The sequence below is a fragment of the Nyctibius grandis genome, chromosome 17 (genome assembly GCF_013368605.1).
Source record: "Nyctibius grandis isolate bNycGra1 chromosome 17, bNycGra1.pri, whole genome shotgun sequence".
In the NCBI taxonomy this organism is placed as follows: domain Eukaryota; kingdom Metazoa; phylum Chordata; class Aves; order Nyctibiiformes; family Nyctibiidae; genus Nyctibius; species Nyctibius grandis.
In genome coordinates, this window is record NC_090674.1 from 8,706,345 (window position 1) to 8,730,214 (window position 23,870).

A 23,870-nucleotide genomic window follows, 5' to 3' on the forward strand; every position below is an offset into this window, starting at 1 on the left:
GCCGCCACCAGTCACTGCCTGTGTGCTGCCCTCTGTCCCGGGGCTGGCAGTGTCCTCTGTGCCTGCCCAGCTCCACCCCATCACCTACCAGCCGGCACAGGCCGGCATTTTGCATGGGGTGCCAGGGCCCCTGGGGGATGCCGACCCTTTCTTGGGGGTGGCAACGTCCCCCTTGCTGGATCCCAAGGGGAAGCAGGGCAGGGTGGCAGCAGTCCTCCCCACCTGGCTGCCGGTGAGACCCATGGAGACTTCTGTGGAGAGTTCCATGGAGAGTCCCTTGAAGGGTTGTCCAGAGGGTGTCCTGAAGGGTTCTCCTAAAAGTCCCTTCGAGATCCCTTGAAGGGTCACCCAGAGCGTCCTCCAGAGAGTCCCCTGAAGGGTCCTCTGGAGAGTTCTCTGCTGAGTCCCGCAGCTGCCTCCCAGCACCGTCTGCCCCACATGTCCCAACCAGTGGCAGAGGCCCAGTGGAGGCAGCCCCAGGTGGTTTTGAGCCACTTGCCCCTGCCACAGGGCATTCTCTCCTGCCGGGTGGTGTCCAGATTGGGCAAGGCAGGCAGCAAGCAGGCCAAGCACCCTGCGCCAGCCAGCACCCCCAGTACACAAGAGACCTTTCTGTGGGACAACGTGCTACCCAAGAGGAGGAAGAAGATGGCGGTGTGCTGGGTGGTAAAACACTCAAGAACCCTGTGGGAGGGGAAGCTGGACAGACACGGTGCAGTGGCGGGCAGCAGCGGGCAGCAGCAGGCAGCAAGCAGGCAGCATCAAGCGGAGGGCATCTGACAGCAACAACATTGCCACCAAGTGTGCCAGAACCCTACCCTGAGAGATCCTGGGGGACAAAGTGCCCCACGCCCTGCCAGCCACTGTTGATGGATTGATAGAGAAGGTGTGGAGCATGGATCTCCATGACATGCTACCTGCACCTGCCCACTCCAGCCTCAGCCCTCTCCCATATCTCTATTTCTTTCTTAATTCAGTAGTTTGCTGTTCGTTTCACAGCGCCTCTGCCTGTGGTCATTTGTGCGATGGGAGGCAGGGGGGTTAATGCAACCCCTGCCGCGTGCGTAGCTCTGACCCTCCACCTATTCACCACAGTATTTGAGGAACCCCCGATGATTCCAGATGGAGACATTTAAACAGAGCCTTAATTCCCGGACTCAGGCTACACAAACTAAAAAGAGCTCTTAAAAATCTATCCACTACCATGGAAGCCACAGACAATCGCACAGTAGATGCCACTTTAGCCTTGCAACAGGAAAATTCTTCTTTAACTTCGATAGTACGACAAAGCAGTCTAGTACTTGATACGCTTACCCTGCAACAAGGAGGCATCTGTGCCTTGATTCGTATCACCTGTTGCACCGATGCCAACAAATCTCGACAAATCAAACATGACATCCATGTCATTTACAAACATTACATCAACTGCAATATCTCCTGGTGGATTTTCACTTTCTGACCTATTTATTTGGATACCATACTTAAATTTACAAAACATATTAATGAAAATTCTTGGTATTGCAATATTCTTTATCCCAGTAATAAGGCTGGTTTCGATTGTGATTAGACTTTGCCTTGCAATATATCATAGAGCCAAAGGATGGAACACACTGATAGTGATTAATCTCACATTTGACCCTCAACTGGGAAAGTCCTCCTCCTCTTCCTCCATCTCTCTGTTCACTCCCAGACATTTCTCACATGATGTCTGAAATGCAGGGCCACCTGAAGGCCCTGGCAGGGATTTCCAGGGTCTTTGTGTTCATTTTTTTGATATCTTAGGGCTACAACGTGCTACGGTTATGGGATGCTAGGGTTACAGTTTGCTAGGTTTATGGGCTGTCAGGGTGTTTGTATGCCAGAGTTTAAGCAAGTTAGGATTAAAGCATGTTATTGTTCTGGACAGAATCTGGATTTGTTGTCCCTGGGTTCCTGGGTTAGGTTATTTTTACCTTATCTTGTGTTCTGGGTGGTCTTTTTTTTGTGGAGAGTCCTTTTTTTAGTCTGTTTGCCTTTTTAGGGTTTGGATAGGGACCTTTGGTTTGTGTACGATGTCTCTTCTGGTTGATTTTTTGCTCTTCTGGTGGATTGTGTTGCGTTTTCTGACATGAAACCATCATTTGTTGTCTAATATGTCTACAGCAGGTCAGGCAGTGTCACTTCTGGTGCGGTCCGACTCATTTCTGGTGAGTTGGTAGGTAGGTAGGTATGGAGGAATTGCAGTTCATGGAGAATGACTGCCAGGTGACTAATGAGCACTTGTGGGAAAGGGTGACAGGTCTTCCAGCCTATAGGTAATTACTGCCAGAGGACTAAGCGTACTTCTGAATTTATGTGGCCTTCCAAATTGGTGATTGTTTCTCCTGCCTTGAGGAAGAGACATGGAAGACACCAGCCACATGGAAGAACAAGGGTTTCCAAAAGGGTTTTTTGGCTTGTGCTTTTGAGTGCAAAGAGGCTGCTATTGTTAAGTTTAGTGACATTTCCTACAGTCCTGGACTGAGTATTGTGTGACTTGAAACATTGCTGAAAAAATGGTGGAGGTTTGTCTGCGTGTTCTGGATGCTTCGGGTTTGAATGACTGCTCGTGGTGGTGACTTCATGCAGTCCTTAGCTGCTATCTGAAGGCAAAACGCGTGCTTAGGTCAGGGCTCATCCTCCATGATAGTGGATGTGAATCTGTATTTAAACTAGATTTCTTGATCATTTTGGATTTGAGGGGGAGATTTCTTGTCAGATCTGATTCAATCATCCTTAGTTTTGCCTCTTCACGTGGCTGGAGAAGGACTTGGAGGAGGAGCAGAAGAAGGGTCGGTGCTGCCGTTTCCATGTTGGTCGCTTCTCCTGGAGTTATCAGGGTTATCTTCCACCCACAGTTTCTTTGCAGGAATCTCTTTAAGCCACTTGCCTGTTTTGTGAGGGGTAGTGGACTTAACGGGAGACCTTTTGTTCCTCATTAGTGCCTCAGGAATTTACCTGTCATTTTTTGTTTGGTTGTTTTTTATTTGCTGTGCTTGATTTAAAAAGCTTATTTAGCTCTTTGGATTTCTGTCATTCAAGGAAGTCTCTAGGATTTCTACCCAGGAGTGAGATGTCCAGAAAGGACTGTCCTTGTACACTGCTGTCAGCCTTCAGTCTAGAGAAATGTCTGGTAGCAGTGTATGTTTAACAATCATGTAACTCAAAGGCATCTGAAGTGGGGACCCTTTAGGGTAGAGAAGAGAATGTGAGAAACACTTCAATGATATGCATCTAGTGAGGATGAAGGTTCTTGCTTTAATTTTTTTTTGGTTGCTTTTGTATTCTTTGGCAAAATCTACTTAAAAGTCTGCGCGGCAAAAGAAGAAATCGCTTGTGATTTCTGTGTCTGACTAGAAGAACTAACGTAATCATACAGAGAACTGGTGTGAAGAGTCATCATTATTGCATAGCACATCTGACTTTTTGTGCTTTCCCTGTGCGTAGGGTAGTGGTTTGTGCATGGCAGTGGTCTGTGCTGCTTGGTCCACATCCCTGTTGGGTGCCAGATGCAATGCAAAGGGCTTATCCTCATGAAATTTACTTGTCTAATTTCAGAAGCTGTCTCCGTAGACTGAAAACTGGAACTCTTCCTAATCTCTTTGTGCACTAGTAGAGAAGCAGTGGGGGGTTTTCAGGGCAGTGACTGTGAGAAAGCCTTTAGGAGATCCTGTCCCTTGACTCTCAGATGGGGCAATGAAGAGTTTCACAGAATCACACAAAATCACAGAATCACAGAATCAACCAGGTTGGAAGAGACCTCAGGGACCATCGAGTCCAACCGTTGCCCTGACACCACCCTGTCAACTAGACCATGGCACTAAGTGCCATGTCCAGTCTTTTCTTAAACACATCCAGAGAAGGTGACTCCACCACCTCCCTGGGCAGCCCATTCCAATGGCTAATAACCCTTTCTGAAAAGAAATTCTTCCTGATGTCCAACCTGAACCTCCCCTGCCGAAGCTTGAGGCTGTGCCCTCTTGTCCTATCGCTAGTTGCCCGGGAGAAGAGGCCAACTCCCACTTCACTACAACCTCCCTTCAGGTAGTTGTAGACTGCAATAAGGTCACCTCGGAGCCTCCTCTTCTCCAGGCTAAACAACCCCAGCTCCCTCAGCCATTCCTCGGAGGTCAGACCCTCCAGACCCTTCACCAGCTTGGTCGCCCTCCTCTGGACTCGCTCCAACACCTCAACATCTTTCTTGAAGTGCAGGGCCCAGAACTGAACACAGTACTCAAGATGCGGCCTCACCAGTGCCGAGTAGAGAGAGACGATCACTTCCCTAGACCGGCTGGCTACACTATTCCTAATAGAGGCCAGGATGCCATTGGCCTTCTTGGCCACCTGGGCACACTGCTGGCTCATGTTTAGCCGGCTGTCGATCAGCACCCCCAGGTCTCTTTCCACCGGGCCGCTTTCTAACCACTCTTCCCCCAGTTTCAGAATGTCATGGGTGTTTTGGTGTTCACCAAAGCAGTTTATTTTTTCTTTTGTAGCTTATGTAGCTTCAGTTTCTTATGTAGGAGAGCTGTGAGGCTGGGCAGAAAGACTGTGTATAGGAGGAAAAGTGCTTAGGTACATATCAAAGGAAGATAAAAGAAAGATCTAAGTAATGGTCAGCATAACCCCCTTTTTATTGCCAGCCATAAAGGTGACTCTAGGCTGGGAGCCCCAGAAGGCTTTACAATTCTTGACTCCTAATATGCAATTTAAATCTAAATCATAGATCCGTAGAATCGTTTTGGTTGGAAATAACCTTTAAGATCATCATGTCTAACCGTTAACCTCGCCCTGCCAAGTCCACCACTAAACCATGTCCCTATAATATGAGACTGTAAACATACATATGTAATTACAAAGCAAAATAAGAGAGTGAATACAACAACCCAAATCCTTTTAATTCACAGTCCTCTATGTAAGTCAGGGAGCCAAGAGGTTAACCACCCAAAGAGATTCGGGGGAGATCCCTGCTCATGTAATATTTTTAAATGAGTCTTTATCTTGTTTCTATCAATCAGTTTCATTCTTCTGGTCTTGATTTACATAAAAATCCCATCAGCTGTTATTCAATCATGCACATACTCTGTCCTGTACTTCTAAAAGGTGGTCTAGGTCTGATCGATTCTATTTTACCGTTTGTGATAATAATTTGATTTCTTCCTGTGGGACTGTAATACTCTCTGTGCTTTCATTAATGCCTTTTCTAATTCTCTTGACACATTTGCAACAGCTCCTCCTAGTTCTGCAACCCCTAACCGTAGGATAAAAGCTGTTACAGGCAGGTGGAACTTAGTGCCACATTCTATGAGAGGACTGTAACACTTTTTTCCATAGATATCAGCAGCTAGGAGCTCCAGAAGCAGAAGACATACTGGTTCTAACCTGTGTGGATGGTATTAATGCACGTTTTGTAGTATGTTCTTCAAGGTAAATGGGTGAAGAAACCATTGTGTGGCAATCTAAATTATTTCCCTTTACTTCCTCAACTTCAGGAGGTACGTGGCTGTCATTGCGAGCCTGAGGGTGTGTCGGGTTCCGGATTTAGGTCCGCCTCAAAAGCAAATCTAGAAATAAAATGCAGACAGCCTAAAAGGCCCGCCTAATTAGTAAAAAAGGACTAAATCTAGAAATAAAATGCAGACAGCCTACGTAGGTCGTAGGCATGCCTAATTAGTCCTCAAAAGCAAATCTAGAAATAAAATGCAGACAGTCCCCGAGAGAGAGACCCGCCTAACTAGTAACTCCAGTGCAGCCCACGTGCGGCGTGCCTGGTCCAATGCAGAGAGCCCGCGCGCAGTGCCCGCCAAAATATAAATAACTCCAGTGCAGCCCACGTGCGGCGTGCCTGGTTCAATGCAGACAGCCCCCGCCACGTGGGGCCCGCCAAATTATCACCCGGTATGCTTAACTTGCCTGCAGGTAAAGCACCCCCAAAAATCCTGACCCGAAATAAAATAGATTCGTGATCCTTGAGTTCAGACAAAGCACAACCGAGGCACGGTATCAACAAACTTAACTCTGACTTTATTAAGTCCAACAATGAGGCAACTCAATGAGCAAGGAAGGGGGGGAGAGAGAGAGAGAGAGAGAGAAGTAAAAGAAAGAGAGAAAAAGAAAACAGTTAAGAGAGAAAGAATATTCACCACCCTGAGAGCTCCAGCGGCGTCCCGCGGATTCCCTTTTGTTGTTAGTTGGAAGATGGCGGTGAGGGTCCCGCGTGGTCGAGCGATCCAGCCTCTTTTATAGAGTTTTTCGGCAGAGTCATGTGACTTGGAGTTGCCAGTCAACAGTTCGCACCAATCACAGGTCCGAAGGCGGGACATGTCCGGTTCCAGCGCCATAGGATTGGCCCCTTGCTAGGCGGTCGCCGGAGACACACATCCGGAGGCGGGTGGAGGCGGGGGGCCTACCTTATTGCATCATCGAGCGTTGCCAAGATCAGGCATTCCAGGCAGTCCCCACAAGATGTCGCCCGAGCACGTGGCACAGATTTCTGAGACAATGCCCAAAAGGAAGGGGACAGATCCCCACAGGGTGTTCTAGCAGTGGCAGGAAGCAGGAGCCTTTCGATTTGCACATAAATTCCACAGCAGCCTTTGAATTGCCTCTGCTCATGGGACGTTTTGGATGATGGATGAATTGTTTGTTAATTTTATCCATGGTGGCATGTCTGATCCATGATCAATAGCATAAAGACGCAGATCCATGAGTATGTGGAATCTCAGCAAGTTGTCAAATGTAATAAATACTCCACATTATCTTAATGCAAATTCTGGCAATTCAGACCTATTTCTTTGGTCACTGGAGTTCTAAATGGCACCAAATCCTAGGAACTGCTTTCAGGGGACATTTCTACTGCTTTTTTTGGTCAATAGAGCATATGTAACCCATTTAGTATTTTGGCACTTTCATGGCTAAATATGGCAGATGTGTGCACAGAGTGCTTGTGCTTCCACAAAGAAACAGTGTTCTAAAGGCTATGCTGCGGGCACTTTTGTTATTGCTTTGTCAGATGACTGATTCTTTTTGACTTAAGTAAACTTGCACTTGGAAGTGTCTCGGCTATCGCTGTTCTTTCTTATAACCTACAGTACTGTACCTCGTACCTGTTTGTAATACTGGGGGGATACAGATTGGCTACAGTTGCTTTTTTATTTTGATTGAAGAACACCAAACTGTAGTACAGGCTTCATATTTTTGATACTTATGTAGCAGAGACAAAATAGCTGAGGACTTCCTCTTGCACTGTTGTGTTCTATAGCTGCAAGGCTGAGAGTGATTTGTGACAAAGTAGAAATGGGATTTGGGCGGGTGGGGGTGGTTTAGTTGCACTGAATGTACCAAGAGAGAACAGTTTATGTACAGGAATAAATTTCCATATTCACTAGACTATCAGAACATAATGTTTTGATGTTGAGGTTTTAGAATCTGTTTTCACTGCTTTATGCTGCGTACAAGTGCTTTATTTTAAGTCCTGATCACCTTTATCTCTTCTTTTTTCTAGAAGTTGAACGGAGCAAGTGAGTGGAACATCAAAAGCGGTGTGTAAAAACACAATCTCACACATTTTCTACACACTGCATTTAATTCTAAATAATGTAGCCATGTATTAATTTTCCAAACATTACTTAATCTATCTTCCATTAAAAGAGTATACGTTGTAAATACAATGTATTTGATTCAGCATAGTAAAATCTGAGTAACGCCACCGTTTGCACAGCTGTAATGTGAATATTGGTATTTGTGCCTAGCAATGCATTGTATTGCCTATTGAATATGCTAGAATATTTCCTGGATGACTTTGTGTTGTACCGATAATACAAGATCATTTTTAGATCATGTATGTTCAAGGTTTGCCCAATTGAACATGGTGCCATGCCCTGCCTCTGTCTATAGCTGGTAATATATATGTTTGTATAGGTTGTGGGGTGCTTTTTGTTTCTTGCAATAGAAATTATTTGGAGTGTATTTTTTCCATTTTCACATTGTATCACTTAGCTTTTGTTTTGAAATCCTTTTTTTTTTGCCTGATGGCTTTTGAAAATGTTATTAAAACCCACCGAGAAATCACTGTTGTTGAACTTGGTACTGTTTCTTACATTTGTCTTGGGGGTTCAAAGAAATACCAAACCCAACATATCCCATCCGTTTTGAGGACAGTTCTGTGCAGCTCAATGATTCTTTTTCGTGTCCTTAAATACCTGGGTATTTGTTCCTAAAACTGTATAATTGAAGTGATATACATAATACATAGATGTCTCTAATAGGTTACCGTTACTACACAAAGTGGTATTCTGAAGTTCTGCGTTTGATCTTTCCACTTTATCTCATGCTGCAGTTTAGTTTTATAGTTTGTCTGCAAATGAAAATACCTAAACCACAGTGTACAAATTGTGGCACAAGGTTAGAGCCTGGTGTATTGGTGGGTAAAATCCCTGTTGTTTTTCTGAACTGCTGCAGTACATTTTTGGACCTGGGTGACTTCAGGCTTGGATGCTGCTTTAATTTCCCAAAGGTTGAGCCTTTCTTTAGTGTACCACCACTTAGAATTTATATTTGGAAAAGGGCAGCATTTAAAAAAAATTCGTGAACTCTGGCTCTGTGTTCTGTGAAGAATACAGCCTCTGATTCTCGTGGAATGGTATACAATCAACTTAAACCTGAAAACTTTTTGTATGTAGGTCTAAAAACATGAAGTCTAAATCTGACATTTATGTTTCTATCACTGATTGGTTCGAATTCCTTTTTGGACATGAATGCCTCTCCTTGTGAGTTTGAGTTAGTTTAACTGGCCCAGTGATCCTGGTCTTTGACGTAATACATTTATTTAAAGCACATTTATAGTATTGGACCTAATTCAGGTGGGTTTTTATTTCTTGAAAAGAGTTATTTTTCTTTTTGGTTACTAGCATGTGTATAAACACAAGTCACATGTTTATCAATGAGGTTAACATTCTTTTAGCCTTGTGTGTTCCCTGGCATGTCAGTATTACATTTCTAAGTAGCATCTGACCGTAAGCTAATAGAGATGTCTCAAAAATAATTAAAAAAAAAAAAAAAAAAAAGAAGAATCCTGGAGTGGAAGGGAAGACTTATGGTTAGTTAGAGCTAATGAAAGTAAATGAAAGACAAAGCAAAACCATTCCCTTCTTGTTTGCTCTGACTGTGCCTGATTTGGGTTGTGGGTAGCCATAGGGAGGGTGGAAGCCTTGCATCTCTCTGTACAAGTCCTCTGTCTCTCTCACTCTCACTGTGAAAGCACTGCAGCCTCAGGGGCTTCTGGTGTTGGGACACAAGTAGCTTTATTCTTAAAGCTAACTCAGGTCTTGGTCTAAAGTGTGGTGTTTGGGTTTTGGTTTGTTTGAGTTTTAAAAGACACGTATTTCTGTATGTATTTCAAAGCAGAACCAGGATGTTAGTGTGGTAGGAATAAAGCACTGCAAAGCTTGCCCATTATTGTTGAGCAGTAAAGCAGCAAAAGTAAAATGAGTTAAGAGATTTTTAAAAAGGCTGCACAAAAGCTTCTACTTTGACTATTTCTTCTTATTCTTGCTCTTATGTTAGCTGTCATGCTACACTTCCAAATTTGTGCTGCTGCCCTACTGTTACTACAGCCACGGCAAAAAAGTGGATCCATTTTGTTTTACCACTACTATTCCAGTACCTGCAAAGATTTCTGGTTGGTATTTGTCTGCAGAAATGCAGAGTCATGCCCATCGTGGTAGTGCCATCAAACACAACTGTGATCCTTCCTGGCTGAATTTTTAGTTTAGCCAAGCTGTTGGGTTTTAGGAAACCACTGTAATTTAAATGTAGCACTCCAGCAGTGAGATGAGCCTTTTCCTCCAATTTTCTGTCCCCTTTCCCACTTGCTTTATGTTAGTTGCTGTTTAGTCTTCTGTTTGAAATGGGAGTTAGTACATCGACTGTCAATTCTGTTTTGATGGGGAGGTTTTTGGATGGGTGTTTTTGCTTTTTTTTTCCCAGTTCTGCAGTATTATCTTAGTGTTTTATACAAGTTTCATGGAGGTGTTGTTTCTACTTGACCGATTGGAGGGACTGGCAGGAATTACTTCAGTAGAAAGTTAAAGGAGAAAAGAAAAGACAAAGAATGTAAGATCATTGGAAGATGGCCATTGGGCAAACATACTAAATAGTACCTTAATTATCTATTTGCTGCTTTTGATAACTGTAGATAGTAGAAAGGAGTGCTATCACCTCCTTTAAGAAATTAGACTGTTGTCTGCTGGCCATAGAATAACTGCTGCCTAAAAAGATAGAAGAACTAATTAGTAGTTTCTGAACTGTTATGTTTCAGTTAGTGGTCAATACTGGACCGTTTAATGCTAGACTCCAACAGAGAGCTTTCCTAATTTCTTGTTTGCTTCTGAAAAAACACAAAATGATTGTGGCTGTGCCTGCCATGAGAGAACACAGGCCTGTTTTCCCACTTGTGAAAAGGAGTGGCATATGGAGCATGAAGCTTGAAAAGGCTTCATCAGACTTCCTTTTTAACAGAACTGGGTACAAAATGTTCTGAAAAGAAAAAAGGAAAGTTGGATCTTCTGGTAAGACTTGCAATGGAAAGAAGGTCTTTTGCCACATCTGGGTGTTCCTCTCCAAGGGCACATTTTCAAGAAATTTTACTTAGTAGTACAGTGATGTTGTATGTGCTTTCCTAAACATAGAGAGAAGGAAGGATTAACGGGAGTGAGGAATCCTCTTCTGCATGTAGATACTTTTTTCCCCCAGAGTCCGCTACAACTGCTCCCTTGAATTCTTCCACTCCATTAGGTAATAAAGGACAAGAGCTTTTTCCAAGGAAGGGTTTTAATCTCTCTTGTGATCAATTTAGTAACCTCCTGAGGAGAGCTGTTCAGGTTGCAGTGTGAAAATTTAGTCTACATTTTTGAATAACTTAAGACACAATGAGCCGTGATTTGAGTCTTTTTTTGACAATGTTTTCCTAGTGTCAGCTTCACCGCTACTTGTGGCATAATATAATTCAATATACTGGAAAAGGAACAAGATAAGAGTTCCCCTTTTTATTTGTTGAAAAACTGCACGTCACAATTAGTTCTCAGTAAACACTGTAGCCCATGACTAACGAGTGGCATGAGGACTTCATTCCTGCAGGCTGTTCCAGTAGGTAGCTGGGAGGGAGGAATGTGGTTGCAATGGAAAAAGAAATTTACACGCTTGTACTCTGACTCCATGTTTTCATCATCATTAAAAATTGTTTTTGGTCTGATAGCAAGGAGAACACTACTAAATTCTAGCCCTTCCCAAACGAATTTGGATAGCAGGGCTTGTGGTCTAATAAAATGCAAGAATCAGTTTTCTCCATTTTTTTAGGCTACTCTGTCATGGTAAACCCCTTTACTTCAGTAACTTCTCTTCCAAATCAGTAATTTATCTTTCAAAAGTTTATCTTTTTCTAGACAAAGTGGTGGGTTACTTGTATGGCTAATCTTTAGGATTGTTGGGTTTTTTTTGGGTTTTGTGGGATATGGTGAGTTTGGCATTTTTAAACTTAGTGACGGAGGGGCAGAGTTCCTGTTTCAGGGCTGATGTGCCTGTGCTTTATTTGGACAGGCAGCTACTGTGTTCAGAAAAGCATAACCATATGCATTTAGAAATGATGAGACATGAACTGATTAATTTACAAACTGCACTGAAAATAAGTCTCCTGTAGTGATGCTTCCTTCTCAAATAAAGTTAAATATTTTTTTTAGCATCCTGTTTAGCTGAAAATGGACAGCTTCCTTACCCCTTTGACTTTTAAACAGTTGTGAGCATTTGACACAACTGGGTCCCTTTCTGAGCTATTCTGGAGCAATAAATTGATCTCAAGCAGGTTTGGTTCTTCTAGTTTCTTCTCCTTCACCTCATAGGCACTCTTAAGCTGTCATAGGTTTGGACTTTGTTTTGAACAAATACACATTCCACTAGGTTGGAAATGCCTCTTTGAGTGACACCCAGAAGGTATAGTACAGATTTTCAGATTACAGTAGAGGTTAACTCTTACTGTCCTTTGACTAAATCTTGAATATGTGTTTTTATATTTTGTGAACAGATTGATGACTCTTCTGCATCTGTTTCTCTGACCCAGCTTACTAAGGTATATCTATATTCTTGTCAAATACTTAAAAATCAAAACAAAGCATTTGCTTCGTATATTTAAATCTTATACTGTGATCTATAGCTGGATAACTGTTGCAATGTGAACAAAACTTTAATTTAATTTTTAATAACTTAAAATCTTTGTTTTAACTTTAAAATGTGCGTATATTTCGATACGATCCGGTAAAGAGTAGTTCCCAGTTTGGGAAGATAGAAGGGGAGCACCTTATTGGCCTCCACATTACGTTGCAGTATTACTCAGAATCACAGAATCACAGAATGTTAGGGATTGGAAGGGACCTCGAAAGATCATCTAGTCCAATCCCCCTGCCGGAGCAGGATTACCTAGATCATGTCACACAGGAACGCGTCCAGGTGGGTTTTGAATGTCTCCAGAGAAGGAGACTCCACAACCTCTCTGGGCAGCCTGTTCCAGTGTTCAGTTACCCTCACTGTAAAGAAGTTTTTCCTCATATTTATCTGGAACCTCCTGTGTTCCAGCTTGCACCCGTTGCGTCTTGTCTTGTCAATGGATGTCACTGAGAAGAGCCTGGCTCCATCCTTGTGACACTTGCCCTTTACATATTTATAAACATTAATGAGGTCCCCCCTCAGTCTCCACTTCTCCAAGCTAAAGAGACCCAGCTCCCTCAGCCTCTCCTACTCATCTCAAGACAAAAAGAAGGAACACTTAAGCCACTGTTTACCAATTTGCATACGTTTCGTTAATTTAGCACTGGAAAGTAACACAATTTTGACAGAAGAATTTAATTGGCTGTAAGTTATGGACATTTCAGTGGGGGTTGCAAGAGCCAAAATAGAAGTGTTTCTGGAACGTGGACAATTGCGTGGCTATTTTTGAATTTCTAGTCATTATAGTTCTAGATCCGTTCTTTGGATGCTGCACCATTTCATTAATTGTAGTACAAACACAGTGGACAGCACAATCTAATTAGTTTGAATGCAGACTGTGTAAATTGTGTAAATGTACCTAGTTGTTCGCAGGAATATACCAATGTGTATGTGTGGCATACTCTGTGGTCTATTCCTATTAATGTTTTGTGGGTTTTGGATGTGTTTTGTAAACCGTTTGGGTTCAGAAATATTAGTCTGGTGTCTCTAAAGTTTTCTGTAAATGTTAATGGAAATGATTTCATAGATGTCGATCTGGATTCGTTTACTGTTGAGAACAAACCGTGTATGTGAAACAACCACTAATAAAATGTTGCAACTAGTTGGTTGCTTTTGTGAATGAATGCATAGGAAAACCAAAGCATGAGTGGCTGATCTGAGTGATCGGTGCTTGAAGGTCCAAATCATTTACAGACACTCCTTAAGACCCTGCTTGTATCAGGACTAGTGTGTAATCAAAACATTTGAACAAATACTACTTAAAAAAATCAGCTGGCTTCAATCGTTTGAAGATCCAGTTCTGCATACCATTTATCTTAGTGTCTGTTAAAAGGACACAGTCAACAGGAAAAAACTGCAGGCTTTGCTTACTGTAGTTAAATACCTTAATAGGAAGAAGTTAGCAGGGGGAGAACATGCAGTTTGGACTGCCTACAAGACATGATGGTCAAATTTCTGCTGAAAAGAATATTTTGCTTTGCTGAGGGATTATAAAAAGCTTGATTCCTCTTAACGCTTCTGTGCCTGAAGCTGAATTTCAGCAGGCAAAAACAGCTTCCCTGACTCCTAAGTTGTGTGTCCTTTCAATGCTGCAAAATGTAAATACTGAGACTAGCAAACACCTTTCCCAATGAAATGTATGGTGGATATCTTGTCCTTCAAATGGTCTGGAGCTTAAAATCAGTCTCAAAATACTGGATAGTCTGATTTTTTCTACACATAGCTTCAGTCCACTTGCAAGGCAATTGGATTGGTTCAAGACAAGTCTTGATGTAAGGTACAGAGAGAGCCTAAAGTTTTGAGTGCCCCAGAATGCTCTTTTCAAGGAGGTGAACAGACACATGAACACCATGTAATGGCGTAAGGACTCCCCAGAACGTCTTCAGGACAACTATATTTTATAGAAGTGGCATTTTTCATGCAACCTCAGCTGGCGTTGTGCTGCTCTTCACAGGACTGGGTGAGGGACGTTGTCTTTGGCTGTGTGGGCTTCAAAGTGTTTCTAACGTGTGTGTCCAATTGTTACCTGTCAAACAGACTGCCAATCTGGCTGAAGCCAATGCTTCTGAAGAAGAGAAAATAAAAGCTATGATGATACAGTCTTGCCGTGCATATGATCCCATCAAGTAAGTGTTGATAATGTCAAATCTGTTCTTTGAAGATTATGGAAAAATTGTGGAGATGTTTGTTTTAACAAGAGAGACACATGCATACTTTTTTCTTTTAGTTACATGAAGAATCCCTCGGGTCCACCTCCACCATCATATACTTGCTTTCCTCGTGGAAAACCTGGCCACTATAGAAAGAACTGCCCAGCAAACAGGGTAAGATTGTGGGGGATTTCTGGTGCTCCTTAGTTTTTAACTTTTTTGCCTTGGCAGTTACGTAACAGATCCATGAATCCTCACCTTAAGAATTGTTTCTCTTGGGGTGAAATACTGAGGTTATATGGCAATGTTGCAAAGCCTTTCAAAATTCAAGGGAAAACTGGAATTACGGATGTAAAATTTTCTTTCTTCTAGGTCTTGGGAGTTACATATGCCCATAGATCTTTGTGAATGTTCATGCATCTTATTATATATTTCAGTATTCTTGGAAATTTTTCTGGTTTTAACTCTTTTTATGAACACTTCACAGTTTTAATAAGTTGTAGAAAAACAAGATGTTTCTGTTGACCCCATTTATTGAATGTTTGTGTGTTTTAATTACACGAGCCTCTGGTTGAGCATTCATGCCATTTAACATGACTCACTGAAGGCATATGCATGAGCTATGAACTCAGCCCTCATATCTAGATGGTGGATATAAGTTTCCCCAGTGACTGACTCAGAGCACTGAATTAAGCTCTCCCTCTGAATTGTGCTTTGGAGGAGGAGCGGGTTTGTGTCTCTTGTCTGAGTGGATGGTGAGCTGAGGGATATTTCACCCTTAAGGAACCTGAAGTTAAGCCAAAGAACGGCCATTGAATTCAAAACACTGCTCAAGCCTTTGGACCATCCTGCCTATATTCATTTAGGAAAATAATATTTCAGTCGAGCAACTCTTACTCTAGGTAAATGGAGAAGATCAAAGGGTTTTACTGCTTCAAATAATCACTGAAGTGTCATTTTAAGTGTATTTCTTCAGATGAGATATATCTGCATTTCTTTTCTGAACAGGTCAAAAATTTTGAGCCTGTTCCCAGAGTGAAAAAGAGCACAGGAATTCCAAAGAGTTTCCTGATGGAGGTGAAAGATCCCAAGACAAAAGGGGCTATGCTGACCAACACTGGGAAATATGTAATACCCATTATTAATGCGTAAGTATGGAATGAATTGGACTGACCAAAACGTGAACGAGAGAAACCACGTGTAAATGTCTGAGGGGCAGTGCAACCAAGTTGGCCAGCATCTGGAATGACAGGGGAGGAAGCATTGTCATTGTATCTTAACATCTGCAAGACTTCCTAATATTAAAAAAGCGTGGCACTACTGTTCATGCCCCTGGAAGTTGGTGAAACTGGTGGTCTGCTAAGAATCTGTGTTTCTGCAAACCATGTCAATTGTGTTTACAGTTGGAGGCGTTTTCTTTGAGAGCTCATTTTGCTTCTGCTTTATGTTTCAAAGGCCTCTTGCAAAATGTAACAACGAGCTGTTGGACCGAGCTTTCCTCCCCCTCTGACTTGTATCAAATCCCATGTGCAAAACAGAGTGAAGTTTTCTTGTTGCTATAATCTAAGGAAATTCTACTGTGTGCTGGCAAGAGTGGCTGTTTTAAAATGCACTTGGTAGCACTTCTGGTTTTCTGTCATGGATCTCCTTTTGTAGAAGCTGTAACACAGACTTCTTTCATTTATACTGTGTAATTACTCAGAGACTCACTTGATCCTGAGCCTGCAATTGACATCTACCCTCTGGCAAAGGAGAGGTGGGATTCATTTCACCTGATTTCTATCTGTGAAAACATGATGTTTCTAGTCTGAGCTAATTTCTTGTTGATCCAACGAATGGGAGAGTTCCGCAGAAGGAAAATTGTTCCGCCCTTGCTGTTGTGGTGTTGTAGCTCTAACAAAGTAGTTTAAACTAAATGTCTACATTTTAGAAGGCTAGTGTGGAGGGAGAAGAATTCCATCTATTATCTTCCTTGGATAAAATCCAAAGCTTGGGACAGTTTCCTTTACCCATCTTTAACTTTTTTCTTTTTCTTTCCCCACCCCACCTCCTGGGAAGCTTATGCTAGAGGAAAGAAGGAGAAGCCTCACTTTTTACCAGAGGAGCCACCCTCCTCCTCAGATGATCCTATTCCAGATGAGTTGTTATGTCTCATCTGCAAAGAGATAATGACCGATGCAGCTGTTATTCCCTGCTGTGGAAACAGTTATTGTGATGAATGTAAGTGTTACTCCCATCTTTGTTAATCTGAGACATCGCATCGGATTTTCTGAAAGCAGAAATAGGAGAAAATGAAATTTCTTTGTTACCACTTGTATTTAATACTTAACTGTGCCCTGAATAGGAAAGGACTCTTCTCGTATAAAGGGAAAAAAAAAGGCAGAAAGCATTTTTCCCATTTTACGTATCTAGTTAAATCCTCTTTGCATGCGGAAGGACAAGTGTGAGAAGAATGTATACTTGTGCAGGTGATGACAGCACTAGGTACTGAATGCATTTAGTTTGTCCACAACCCTTTCTCTCACGCAAAATTAGATAGCCAACTGTGGTGACCTACCGTGGTCTGTGACAAACGGATAGTCAGGCATGTAATCCACATTCTTCTCCATGGGAGAGTTGATTAAAACCTCCAGAACTTAAACTTGTTAATGTTTTTTTGCAATGTGTTTTATTCATTAACCTTGAGGTTGGTGACTTCTCACTATAATAGATAGCGGAAGGAAGACTAGTCGAAACATCAAGACACAGCCTCCTCTACATCTCCAACTGTTACACTAGTAAAATACCAAAACTGTACAGTTATTTGCTACATACTAGATTTTTTAACGCTATTGAACATTTATAGCTTCATGCTCTCCATTTAAGACCATATGCGCCCATGAATCATCTATGTGTTATTATAATTGTTTAGAACCCCCAAAATTCCCGTAGGTTGACTAAAAACTATTTTGATGATTCTTCTTGTTCACAGGTATTAGAACAGCATTACTGGAATCTGAGGAACATACATGCCCGACGTGTCATCAGACGGATGTTTCTCCGGATGCTTTAAATGCCAACAAGTTCCTACGCCAGGTAACATGATGACTTTTACGTAAACTGTTTGTAAGAAAAGCCTATTTGTAAAAAGCTGAAAGGGAAGAAAATATTAATTTGCATCTCCTTAAGTGAGGCTAAATTGAATAAGGCTAAATTTACTCCTCAAGTACATCTTCTGTTGTTACAGAAGCTTACAACTCTTTAGAGAGAATCTGGTAAATTCAGGTCATGCTTTTGTTTAACATGATTCCCTCACTTTCAAATTCAGTGTTAACACTGAAGTACTTGAAATACAGATACTCTGAGTTACCAATCATTAGTGTCAGTGTTTAATGTGATGTGTTCATATACCAGTGTGTTGATTTATTTTAGGATTGATAGCATTTGCGGGAAGACACAGGTAATTTTACTCTGTGGAGGCTTTTGTTCGTATATCGACTGAAGTTTCATACTTCCTTTTTGTAACCGCTTTTCTGCGTCTAGGCTGTGAATGACTTCAACAATGGAACTGGCTACAGTAAGCAAATTCAGCAGCAGCAGCAGCTGCCACCGCCACCACCTCCACCAGCGCTCATGAGACAAAAAAGAACGTGCAACGTGCAGCCTCTACTCCGGCCAAAAGTTTCCAGACAGCAAGATCCACTAATGGTTCTGTTAGCTCCTCTGGCTTCTCATTCTGCTGCTGCTTTGTCACCGCTGGCCCCTGCTCAGTCATCTGTGGCAGCAGGGCTGCCAGTAACTCCATCTGCTGTCATCGCGTCTGATCTCCCTCCAGCAGCGTCCCTGTCTCTCCATGATGAAAAGCCAGATGGACCATTTGGGTACGTAAATCTGCAGATCAACATGAATAGGAAAGACACCAAAATGCTGAAGTTAGATTCTTTTCCTTGAGCTTCTCCGCTAGCGATTTATTTATGATGAGTGACAGTTCCAGATGATTGTGGAAGTTGTGTTGTTTGTTTTTCCTTTGAATGAGGACACTTGGATAAGTTGGAAGTGTGCCTCATGCAAGCATTTTCTCAGAAGTTATTTCTTGCTGCTTCCCTTCTCAGTCCTTCAGTACAGGTTTGCCCTGAAAGAGGAACCTTTTTTCCCCAGGAGCCCTTTGATTTCAAGTGTCTAGCAATTCCTAAAGTAACCATTTAGTTATGTCAAACCCTCTGGAGTGTGTTAACGTATCTTTAGTACTGAGAGAATCCTATTTTCAATAGAAGTGTAAAAGCACACTTAGAGGTCAAACTGATGAGGCACTTTCTCATTCCTTTTTTCTACAGTATTTCTGTCATCATTATGATGATAAGTCAGAGTCATCTTCAGTAATACACCGTGTATTCGGTGATGAGTAGAGATTTAGATAATCAACACTGAAACACTGTAAATGTGAAGCATTTACAAACGTGACAGTCTAAGTTTGCAACCCAGTGAAGTCATATGAAAATACATGAAAAATCTGTACTATTGTTTAGGGATCTGTACTATCCTTTCAAGTTTAGGCCTTGAATGCAAATAGCCGCTCTGTCCAGAAGACTGTGAGGCTCAGCTGAATACAAAAGATCACAAGTCCAAAGAGCCTCTAAGGCAGCCTCTGCCTAACCCTTTCATGTGCGGCTACCTTAATACAATATTTCTCTAGTGAGCTTTCTCTTTAAATGCCAGTAGTCCAAACAGATTTCTCGTCAGTGCTTCCTTTGGAATTGGCCAACTTCACATTTGTAACTCTGGTGAAGATGATTTTTCTATCTGTTTTTTCCCATTTGCAGTAGTCAGCTTTTTCTCACGGTGGAATTTATAGTTCAAGTAACACTGACTGAATAATAAGAATTTGGTTTTTTTGTAGTGATGCCAATGTAGCTATACCTGCTGCTGCTGTGGTGACTGCTGCTGGACCTTCTAAATCTTCCTCTCCGTCAGTCAGCCGTTTGTTGGAAGAGAAGGTAAATTTTATTTCAAAGGATGCAATGATTCTTGTATTTTAGTAGAGGTTATTTTCCAACTGTTTGCGTTTATTCACAAGTGCTCTCAGGTTCCAGTCCTAGGACAACCAGCATTACCGAGGCTTCTGGGCTCCCAAGGACATTCAATATCCACAACTGGTAAGTAACTATAACTTTAGAATTTCTTTAAAATAATTATCGTCAGATAAACTGACTGGGATTTTCTTCTTTTTCCTCTCCCCACTCCCAAAGGCCATCCAATGAGAGCCAGTACAATTTGCTCTGCAGGTGGCAGAGCAGGCTGGGAACTGTAAGTATTCTACAGAAATTCAATATATTCCTACTTGTAAGCTGTGAAATGAGGCAGTAAGACATAACTTGTACAACAGCTGATTTACAATGAGATAAGTGTTCCCAGATAGTTGTGGAGAATACAAGTGGTAATTAAGTTTTGAATGGCTTCATTTGAATTGGCTTGAAGAAAGGGGACCTGTCCTTGCAGTAAGATTATTTGAAATAAAACTCCAGTACATGATTGAAAAGAGGCCTCTGAAAAATGGACCCTTTTTGAGGAGAGCATAAATACCTATAAAAATAAATTACAATTAAAGAATCACGTGGAAAGCCACCCTTTTGGTTACCGACAGCACAGCTCTGAAGAAAGTGATTTCCCAAAAGAAATCAGCCTCCAACATTCTTTTTTTAACAACTTAGTTGATACTGATTGAGCAAATTATTGGAAAAGTCAAGGCTGGGTTTTTATGACAATTTTGAATTTCTTTGATTTAGTCAGCTCAAATAGCCAAGCTGCTTTCTCTCAGTTGGAGAGAGAGGAATCTGCTGTACCTATTAGTGCAGCGTCAAGTCAGTCCTTCCTTTTGGTATGGATTTGTTATAGATAGATTGTAAGCGTGCAGTGTGTTTCTAAAATCTTAAACCAAAACAAAACCCAGGATCCACCCCACAGATTGTCTAAAATGTCATAATTCAGTAAGCAAAGAAATAAAAATTCAGGGACAAGACCAGGCCAAAGACATCATCATGAAACAACAACATAGGAAGCGTATGTGGAAGAATTAAAAAGAAGTTGGAGAGAAGATGAGTTAATATTTGTGCAGTATTTTGAAGATCAGAAGTGTGAAGTAGTAAGTGTATCAAGGAGTGGCAGAGGAGCGGTGGGCACTTGGCACATGGGAGATGGGAGTCTCTTTTAAGAACGGGCAGCCTCCATCCAGAGTGGCAAAGCTGAGAATAAGGAGAGAAGAGGGAGGGAACTGTTGGGGATGAGTATGTGGAAGGTAAGTATGAGGATCATATATAGTCTCAAATGAAGAGAAAGCCGGGAGAAAAATGTTTAAGTTGAGAAGAAGTGCTCGCCACCATGCTCCCACTGCATTTGCTTTGCTCTTTAAAATCAGGCCAGAGTGTAACAGTGACACATGTTTTGGGGTTTCTTTAAAAGTTCAAATGGATGATGCCCACATAGTGAACGTACCCAAAGGACTCAGGCCTCAACACTATCAGCACCAACACCAGTCTTTGTGCGTGTGCCTCCACCTCCCCTGTATCCTCCACCACCCCACGCACTTCCTCTTCCACTGAGGGTACCGCCACCACCATTTTCTCCTCAGTTTCCACCTGGTCAGCATCCAGATCAGCTGGGTACACTGTCCCCCCGTCCAGGATATCCCCATCTCCTACAAACTTGTAATAATTTTGTAATAACAGACAATCTATAATTGTAATAAAGGTCAAACTTATTTCAACAGGGAAAAGAAGAAGTCCAAACTGGATGAGTTTACGGAGGATTTTGCGGAGGACCTGATGGAATATAAAAAGATTCAAAAGCAGCGTAGGAGTTTGTTTTCCAGGTAACTGCTTTCCATGTCCATAATGGAGCAGCAGATTGTCTAGAAGAATCAGGAGGAGTTCCACTCCACCTCTCTGTGCTTAGATGGATTGGGTGATTGAAGGGATTAGCAGTGATAGGAGTTTCATATGTAGGTTCCTAGCTCAAATATGGCAGAGATTACAGGTGACTGATCGTTCTAATTGGGCAGCAGTTGTTAAGGAGCAGCTGTCACTTTTCCTAAAGCTTCTCTGCAGTGACATCCCTCACCTCCTGACAGCCGTGAGGAGGCTAGAAACTGAAGAGGTGGAGTTGCTGGACTTTCTGCATCTCCCTATTCTGATTGTAACTATTGATTGCCTCCAAGCACTTGGGAGGAGATAGGTGAGAGAAAGTGTCTTCATTTCCTCTTTTGTCTCTCTCATGTGGATACACGGAGACATTTGAACCTGGACTGCAAACTGGTGGGTTTCACTAGTATTTTGTTGACATTGTTAAGTCTTCTTAGGAATTAAAAGATCAGACTCATCTGCAAGGAAACCTTAAACTGGTGAAGGATGTTGAGAGGAGGAATGATACTAATGGCCATCTGCAGAATAATGTGAAATGGTTCTTTAAACAAGAATACCAGAAAAACTTGTGAAGAAAAAAACTGAGGGTTGCTGATGTTTTCTGTTGCCAAAAATCACTTGGGCAGGAGTCTGAATAGCTCTCTAGTAGTAATACTGTCAGCATCCTTCCTAGAGTCATGGCATTGAGTCATATTACTAGAGGCTGAGTTTAGAAGCTTTTAGGTAGGGTTTTTCTTGAAATGCGGTCACTATCCTTGGTTAGAGCTAGAGGTATGTGCAAGATTTTGCTAGGACATCTGGCCTGAAGGGTTGATTAAATAGCACTGTATGTAAGACTGCAGTACGAGTATTTTGCATCCTGTACAAATTGACAACTAAGTAGTGAAGTTAAATAGACTAAGTTGGCATATGAAAACTGAGCTTTACTGTATTCAGGCAAAGTGGTGTTTCCTTGATATTTGATACTGCACTGTAGCCATTAAGACTTGCTCTTTTTGCCTCTTTACTGCAACAAAAATGTTTTGCACTGCATGTAGCTGTGGAGTAGTGAAACGTGCGCGTTCACGTAGCAGTAGAGGCCAGTATGCACCACCTTCACTCAATCAATAGCTGTGGTAGTTTATATGATACGAGTGAGTGGAAATAGACTTACCCTTCCCATATGTTTTTTACACTAACAAAGCAGCAGCTGTCCTGTCTTGTAAGCAGAAACGTTGACATGTTGTCAAGTTCTTCGATTTGCAGTAGCATTATGTCAGATGCTGGAAGAAGCTTTGATATAAGTATATAGAGAGGGGAGAAAAAAACAAACCAAACTTGGGAGGAGAAATATTGGGGAGAGTGACTGTTTTGCATTAACTTCATTTATTTTTTGTGTGGCGTGTTTTTTTTAAGGTCCAAGTCTCCCTGTAGTGGTTCATCTTACTCTGGAACTTCGCATACCTGCTCCAGGACAAGACCAGATTCTTCCTGCACTCACTCCTTCTCCAAATCATGTAGTCATTCCCATTCTCGTTCCAACTCACGATCACTACCGTATCCAAGAAGAGGCAAAGGGAAGAGTCATAGCTATCGTTCTAGATCAAGGTCACATAGCTATTACCGTTCAAGGTCAAGGTCACCCCCACACAGAAGATACCATTCAAGGTCAAGGTCACCCCCACACAGAAGATACCATTCACGGTCAAGGTGTCCCATATTTAGAGGCCAGTCTCCCACTAAATGGATCCTACCTCAAGATTAGGTTGTAGAATTCTTAACAGCACTTAATCATCAGCCAATTTAACAGAGCGATTGAATGGAATTTGTTACAATCAAAATAGCCAGTTAGTTAAAGATTCGAAAAAGGCAAGGGTCACCCGAAACTGACAGCAGGGTTGCACACACAGATGGAGGTTAAATCAAATCACACATACGGACAGACAGACAACCAGTTCTCAATCAAATTGCACACACACACACACACACACACACAGACAGGCAAATACTTCTAAACCAAGTTGTGCACACACACACAGAGGTTAACCTATGAATTAAATTTCCCTTTTCATGAGTTTCATGAATTACTCAATTTTATGTGCCTTCATCCACATATGGTCAGTGAACCTCTTGAAATCAGGCCTTTGAGTCCTTGCAAAATCATGGACGGACAATCTTTCAATCCTCACGAAATCTACCCTGAGAGGCGTCCCAGCTCAGGGGGACATACTGGGTCACAGAGCCTGTTGGGGTCCCGGAGAGCTCAGGAGGTCTCCCCTTGGATTGCTCTTTGTCAGATCTGGAGATGATTGGCTTTGGTCAGTATTTTCCATTCTCTCCCCAATTCGTGCTGAGTCATTGTGGTCTGCAATTCAGGCTGCAGACAGCCCAGGTGTGGCCAGGGGGTGCCTGGTCCCCCCCCACCCCCAGGCAACTGCACTTGCAACCAAGATAATAGCACACTGGGAGGTTTTCCCAAAGCACCCATGGCTTATCCTGACATCTCAGGGTGGTTCTGATGTACTGTGCAGGTAGCAGATGGCCCAGGTGTGGCCAGGGGGTGCTTGACCCCCAA

At 42.2% G+C, this 23,870-nt stretch overlaps 1 protein-coding gene across 1 annotated transcript; it reads left to right on the plus strand.

Annotated features, from left to right (window-relative positions):
• The first annotated feature begins 6,216 nt into the window (after positions 1–6,216).
• LOC137671514 (E3 ubiquitin-protein ligase RBBP6-like) lies at positions 6,217–23,060 on the plus strand. The gene is made up of 13 exons (XM_068415109.1): positions 6,217–6,222; positions 7,536–7,559; positions 12,095–12,139; positions 14,311–14,399; positions 14,501–14,597; positions 15,432–15,571; positions 16,477–16,643; positions 17,395–17,498; positions 17,946–18,283; positions 19,300–19,396; positions 19,477–19,555; positions 19,649–19,706; positions 22,712–23,060. The coding sequence occupies exons 1-13, from the start codon at positions 6,217–6,219 to the stop codon at positions 23,058–23,060; spliced, it is 1,593 nt and encodes a 530-aa protein (XP_068271210.1).
• The last annotated feature ends 810 nt before the right edge of the window (positions 23,061–23,870 follow it).

What these genes read in the sequence shown, in the direction of transcription:
- LOC137671514 (XM_068415109.1), top strand. An exon ending in AGAACTGCCCAGCAAACAGG is followed by an intron (nt 14,598 to 15,431) that starts GTAAGATTGTGG and finishes TTTTCTGAACAG; the next exon opens with GTCAAAAATTTTGAGCCTGT. An exon ending in AAACAGTTATTGTGATGAAT is followed by an intron (nt 16,644 to 17,394) that starts GTAAGTGTTACT and finishes TCTTGTTCACAG; the next exon opens with GTATTAGAACAGCATTACTG.